Below are 6,671 nucleotides of genomic sequence, written 5' to 3' on the forward strand. Positions count from 1 at the left end.
AAAAAAAACCATTACTAATTCATATGATTTACTGACATTTACTAAAGCACGCACATATAGACAGCCTATACTTTTAATACATATTCTTGGCATCTGATAGACATTATTTTGTTTTGTCTCCTAAATAAATGTATGATGTACTCATACTATCACCAGGAAAGTAAAACAGGAGAATTGTAAATGCAGAAAAATTTAGCAAAACAACAGCACCTTATAAATTAGACAAAAATGAAGTTTAATTACATCTTTCCTTCTGAAGCGAGCGAGGCATGTCTTTGCTTATCTTTAATGAGCATTCAAGTAGTTAGAAGCTGTGCCAAAGTTTATTTCCCATAATTCATTTGCCATGGTGGGCAGACAGAGCGTTTTGTTCATGCTCATGCCGGGAACCGCTCTGAGGTCTCAGCGGTCCATATTGCGCAGGTGTGGATGGGTAGAAATGAACATCAACAGCCACGGAGGTCAGGCCTAGGGTGACACAGTGGGACAGCATTAGTGGGCAGGAGGCATGGGAGAGGCTGATACTGTGATGTACTGGGGTAGTGGAGGAATCACTGGTCTGCAGGGTCAGAGAAGAGCGGAGAGCCCCTTCCTGAGTGCCCAAAGGATTGGAAGGGGGTGGTGAAGGAGCATCTCTTTGGCACTGTCCCAAATCCTGGCTCCTCCAGTCCTCCATACACTGAAGTTGGATGTCAGATGGGAGAGAGGGCGTGACTTTGCCTTCCTCTAATGAGGTCTCTAACTGAGGTACAGAAGTTATAGAATTATTTATCTGATTTTGACCTTCATCTAGAATAAAAATCTGAGCTGTGATTTTGGATATAAATTTCCCATCTCATATTAGCACTATCCATGAAATGTATACTAAAGAACATACACATAAGCTGAAACATCACTGACCTGCTCCTCCTCAGAGGGCTCTGGGTGTGTTTCCACTACAACTGGCATGTCTTGGCATGGCTGGACTACTTCTTGCGTGTCATCATAACATGGTTCCATTAGCAAGGTGGATGGACTGGAAGCTGTGGGATGGGCTCTCATCTCAGACATGTTTGGGCTTTGTTCAATAACAGCAACCATGTTGTCATCTTCAAATGCTCTGCAGCAAACAAAAAGTAGAAAATACTATTTAAACACCATTTCAGATAGCTGGCTTGGGATAAATTGGTAGCGCCATTATAATATTAACCAAACTCACTTATTATCATATGTTCTTTCAATTGCAAGATGTTCACCAGGTCTGCAGCGCCCACCAAGGCCTCTGAGAGCTTCAGAGAAAGAGTGTTGTTATTTTTTTTTGGTCATTTTTAATTTAGTAATGACTAAATGGTATTGGTAGGACATTGAATTTAGCTGAGAAATAACATTTACCTTGTCTATTCAAGTATTAATAATTTTGCGCAAATTTGAAGTCTTACCTGCTCGTCCAGGTTTGGCTGCAGGGTCATTTTTCTGAAGCAAAGAGTAGAAAGCCATGGTAATCAAAATAAATGCCAGGGAAACTCCCACTCCTAGCACAATTGGAATATCATGTTTTTCTAGCACAGGCAGCCAACTCTGTAACTTCCTCTTCTCTCTGATAACAAATGGAAAAAAAAAAATTTAACAGAGAAAAAAGGGATAAAATAACCCAAACTCACACACCACATGATACACTACCTGGCCTTGTTGTCTGTGGTCCTCATGGGGGCCTTTGATGTGGTTTTATTTAACATTTCAACTAATTCAGTATTATTCGCCTGTGGTGCCTTCGTGGCTGTAAGTTGCTCTGCAGGCTGACTCCAGTACCGTTGAATTCCCACAGGAGTTGAACTGGTGATGCTGTTCACATTATTCAGCATGAACCCAGAGGTCTGGGTCAGTTTAAGATCATGAACAACCGAGCCGGGAGAAGATTGTTCTTGCTTTGACTTGGTAGGCTGGTCAGAAAATCCTTGAGGAGGCATTTGATCATTGAGCGCAGACAATGACTCAGGTTTTGTATGGATTGGGTGCATTGTTGGCTGATCTGGAGGCGGGTTTGAAGTAACATGCTCATAATCTTTTTCTGTAGGTGTTTCTAGGAGTTTGGGGTAAGAGGAGATTGATTGTGGCACGAGTGATTTAAGAAGGTCTTTCGATTTCTGATTTTCTCCTGTGTCCATACTGTCATGATCATTGAAGAGAGCATAGGAGGCAAACATGGTCGGAATGATTGGATGTGTGAGTGAGTTCTCCGGGTCTCTAGATGTGAGATGTGTTTCTGTAGATGTTAGAGAGGAGAAAAAATAAACTATAGACACATGGTTTCTGTAGTGGTAATAAACTGTTTAATGGATTTGTGTTACCTTTATAATATTTTAGATTTCTTTCATTGGCTGGATTTGTAGGTTGTTCTGGCTTGATTCCTGGGATCTAAATAGTTGTAAATAAAACAAAAGTGTTTACTCAAAAGAAATGCAATCCATCCATCATGTTTGTAGAGTTCACAGAACCACTGAACATAATCGTGATGGTGTGTGGTGCTGTTTACAGTTTATGAACAGGACAAACGAAGAGGTTACAGAGGGATGGGATGACAGCATTGACTTTTATTTGTTACTCACTGTAAATAATGAATCCTCAGGATCAGCTTAATGTTAGAAGATTGAATCAATTAGAGCAAAGTTATATTACTATTTATGATCGCATGGCTAAGGTAAACATTTTTTAAAATCTCTAATAAAATTAATTTACCAGAGACAACTCTTATAGTGGTCTTTCTTCTATCCTGACCTATGTTGTTTTCAGCGGTGCAGTAATAATCTCCCGCATCTGACTGGTGGGCATTAAAGATGTGCAGTGTCTCATTATCTGTGGGGCAAAAATGCTCTTCAAAGTGCAAAACAATCTTGATGAATAAAAAACACATTCAAAAGAAGATAGTCAATAAAAAGATTTTCAGAATCTCTTGCCATCAATGTGTATGCGTGCTGAAAGTGATAGAGGTGTCTGAAGAGCACTTCTGCGCCAACTGTATTTCAGTGGTGGATTTCCAACGGCTTGGCATGGAAGAGTGATAGTGCCTCCCTTGGAAACGTTCACCGATCCCACAAATATCACAATGACCGGCTTTGCTGAAAAGCATTTTAAGCACATGATCAAGAAAGTCATTTTCAGCACATTGAATTACCTTACATGGCCCGACTAGGTAAGATTTACCAGCTATGTGTAGGCTGGTTGTTTTTTCATCCTGTCCCACAGAATTGGATGCGGAGCATGTGTAAAAACCTTCATCATAGTTTCTTACTGAGGAGATGTAAAGAGTTGCATTTCTCACTCTGTGAAAAAAGTAGCACCGTGATCACAGTCACATGTAACACTTGATACTGTTTATTGAAATATCCCATGATAAAGAAAAAATCTAATTTACATGGAATATGCAGATGTATACCCCTTGTTTATCTTGCCTCCTGTTCTCACAGACTGGCCACGTTTTGACCACCTAATAGAAGGAACAGGGTGTCCTGACACCTGGCACTGAATAACCACCTCCGCTCCCACTGCGGAAATCACTGCCAGGGGCCAGATAGTCACGGATGGAGGTGCTGTCAAAAGGCCACAAGAACTATAAACAATAATCCCAAACTGGCAGAATATTTGTTGAGAAATAAATTAGAAAAAATAATCATGCTTCAAAATAGTTTATTAAAATAGTTAATTCAGTGAAGTGGAAAGCCATGCATCTACAATGTAAATTCAGTTTACAGTCTTCAGTATCTACAGTACAATGAATGTACTAAAAGCAAACTTAAATCACTTGTAAGGATAAAAAAGCCAAATAGTGAGCAAGTTAACGCACTATTTTTTAAATTCTTATCTTAAGATTTAAAAAACATTTTAGAAAAACATTTACCCACAACTTTTAATGCACTTTACTGTAATGCAACAATATGAAAAAATTAATTCAAAACTATTTGTTATACCATACCTAAAACTTCCAGAAAGATCTTTCTAGAAGTTATAACCCTTTGTAGAAAGGAATTAGAAGCCTGACAATAATAAGATCCCCTGTCTGTCTCTCGAACACTAAAAAGAAATGGTTTACAAAATACATTATTAAAACTGGAAATTTAAATTATGTACACTTTGCGCCTAAGCAAAGGTCAGAAGCACCTGTGAAAGAGCAGGTCTCCTGACGGCTGAGCGGTGATGTGCGGCCCGGATTGAAGAAGCTGGTTGTTTCTAAACCAAGCCACTTGTGCAGGGGGTCTGCTGTGTGGAGGTCTGCAGTACAGAGTCACTGAGTCACCCTGCCTCACTGTTTTATTGATAGGCTGGAGAATAAAGGTCCAGTCCATGACTGTAGAGTAGAAAAATATACTACTAAAATAGCACCCTCATTCTAAAAAGTACATACAATTTCTAGCCTCTCAATAACCGACTTAATTGTAAAAGGATTGTGACTGTCTGGCTCTCTGCAGAAAACATATTCAGAAATAAGACAGCAGGAAAATTTACAATGAGACAGTACCAGTTAAAGGAACCAGTTAAACACTGAACTGTGAAATAAAACATATGATGTTAGGTATTTAAGGATTAACAACAACACAACAACAACGACAACAACAACAGTCACAGTCAGTTGTTATTTTAAGGTCAGTTGTCCTGGAACAGTCCTTACAAGAGCAGTATCATCAGGTGCATTTGCAAAAACCCATCAAGCGCCATGATGAAACTGTCTCTAATGAAGAGCATCCCAGGAAAGCAAGATCAAAACTTACCTCTGCTGCACGACTAAAAGTTCATTTAGAGTTACCAGCCTCAAAAATCACCAATCAACACCACCTCGGATTAGAGCTGTTATGAAGGCCTTACAGAACATAAGACACATCTCAATATCAACTGTTCAAAGGAGATCTTTGCATATTTTGGGTGCCGTCAGCATTGTTTTACAATGTAGAATGAAATATAAATCAGGAAAGACCATGGAATTAATTGTGGTGTGTCTAAACTTTTGACTGGTAGTGTATATCTGGGAGAAAAACCGCTTGTAACACAGACATTTTGACTACAGTATGTGCATTCCCCCTGTGGTTTACAATGCTCTCTGGATTACTTGCAATCTAAATAGACTGTAGATCTCTATTGTATTTTCTCCTAGACTGAGAACTTATTTCCTATTTCACCATAGAGTATGTCACTAGCCAAGGGCTCATTAAAAAACAAACAAACAAACAAAAGCCACCGATTTCAACACTCTCAGTCAGCTGCTTTTCATAAGGTGATAAAGACAATATTCTTCTAAAATATTGCATGGATATTGACAAACAATTGCATTACATCATGGTAAAGGGAGGAATATTGCTATGGAGACCATTAAAAAGAGAGTGAATGTTTGTGATTATTTGCCTTCAATACTAGGTCATGCCTATCTAATGTTTAGATCTGATGTGCTATCTAATGTTTTTTTTTTCTCTCCAGAGACCTACATTAACAAATACTTTATTGTCAACAGGGACTTCATGAATTATGCTTAAACAACCAGTTCACAAGCACCTGCCTCTGAAGAGTTACCTCCCATTATTAAGGGTTATGTACTGTGTCTGTTCACACTTGCATATTACACTGGGTACTGGGTATGCATGCGTGCACAAATTCTTCAGAAAAAGACATGGTGGTACCTGCAGGAAGAAGGTAGGCTGGCTGTGATCTGAGTCTTTCCTTGTTATTGTCAACCTCACAGTGATAAAAGCCTTCATCTTCTTGCAAAACTCTCCTGTGGGGCACAAGCAACAGATGTTTTTATTTGTTATATTAGTGCAAGTGTGACACACTCAACTGTTTCTCAATGAAAACAGTTTGAAGTTGCAATTCAGCTTATATAAAAATAAAATTGTACTAAATAACCTAATAAAAGGAAGTGTTTATTTGTTGGGAAGGGCCTTCCAAAGTAATAAAATAAAACCTATGTACTGATGAATATGGAAGTAAAGATCTCACTCAAAGACAAGCAGTTGTCCATCATCATGCACTTCCCATCGTGATGCATTGGGCAACATTTGGTCATCTTTGAACCAATGCACTTTGGGAGTAGGGAAGCCGTGAACTACACAGTGTAGGGCTGTCTCTGTTTCCACAGCAACTGTGATATTTTCAGGACCCTGTATGATTTCAAGACTTGTACTTAGACCTATAAGTAAAAAAAAAAGAAACCAAACAACAAAAAAGTATGGCAGCATGCTTAACAAAAATCGATTAGACCAATGTTTTTTACCCCGTTTACTGGAAGGTATAAACATCCACATACCATCAACTATTAGCATAGCGGTGCCACTTTCTTTGCTTATGTTCAGTAGAGGATTATGGGTAACACAGACATAATGACCTTGGTCTGCCTTGGTGGCGTTGGTCAGGTGCAGAGTGCCTGAGGTCTTTCTCTGACTCCCCCCTCCGTATTGACCCTATAAAAGAGAAAATATCTCAACAATAATGACAATCTCAAAATAACCCTTTTGAGAAAATAAGAGAGGTTGAAGATACAGTACAGTACAGTGCACCCTGGAAAGTATTCGCAGCGCTTCAGTTTTTCCACATTTTGTTACGTTACAGCCTTTTTCTAAAAGAGATTACATTTATTATTTTCCTCGAAATTCTACAAACAATACCCCATAATGACAATGTGAAAAAGGTTTGTTTGAAATCTTTGCAAA

General features: G+C 38.9%; 1 protein-coding gene across 1 annotated transcript; it reads right to left on the reverse strand.

The window, feature by feature from the left end:
* Window positions 1–82: 82 nt before the first annotated feature.
* LOC128509705 (uncharacterized) lies at window positions 83–4,194 on the reverse strand. The gene is made up of 13 exons (XM_053481537.1): window positions 4,135–4,194; window positions 3,950–4,047; window positions 3,392–3,566; window positions 3,181–3,299; window positions 2,934–3,095; window positions 2,716–2,832; window positions 2,586–2,611; window positions 2,328–2,394; window positions 1,660–2,242; window positions 1,419–1,576; window positions 1,199–1,268; window positions 901–1,099; window positions 83–742 (listed from the first exon to the last, which is right to left on the reverse strand). The coding sequence occupies exons 9-13, from the start codon at window positions 2,181–2,183 to the stop codon at window positions 338–340; spliced, it is 1,356 nt and encodes a 451-aa protein (XP_053337512.1). The 5' UTR covers window positions 2,184–2,242; window positions 2,328–2,394; window positions 2,586–2,611; window positions 2,716–2,832; window positions 2,934–3,095; window positions 3,181–3,299; window positions 3,392–3,566; window positions 3,950–4,047; window positions 4,135–4,194; the 3' UTR covers window positions 83–337.
* Window positions 4,195–6,671: the final 2,477 nt, after the last annotated feature.

Source organism: Clarias gariepinus, chromosome 21 (assembly GCF_024256425.1).
Source record: "Clarias gariepinus isolate MV-2021 ecotype Netherlands chromosome 21, CGAR_prim_01v2, whole genome shotgun sequence".
In the NCBI taxonomy this organism is placed as follows: Eukaryota; Metazoa; Chordata; class Actinopteri; order Siluriformes; family Clariidae; genus Clarias; species Clarias gariepinus.

What these genes read in the sequence shown, in the direction of transcription:
- LOC128509705 (XM_053481537.1), bottom strand. Translation starts at nt 2,183, where the DNA reads ATGTTTGCCTCCTATGCTCTCTTCAATGATCATGACAGTATGGACACA. An exon ending in ACCACAGACAACAAGGCCAG is followed by an intron (nt 1,577 to 1,659) that starts GTAGTGTATCAT and finishes ATTTGTTATCAG; the next exon opens with AGAGAAGAGGAAGTTACAGA. An exon ending in AGCCCTCTGAGGAGGAGCAG is followed by an intron (nt 743 to 900) that starts GTCAGTGATGTT and finishes TCTGTACCTCAG; the next exon opens with TTAGAGACCTCATTAGAGGA.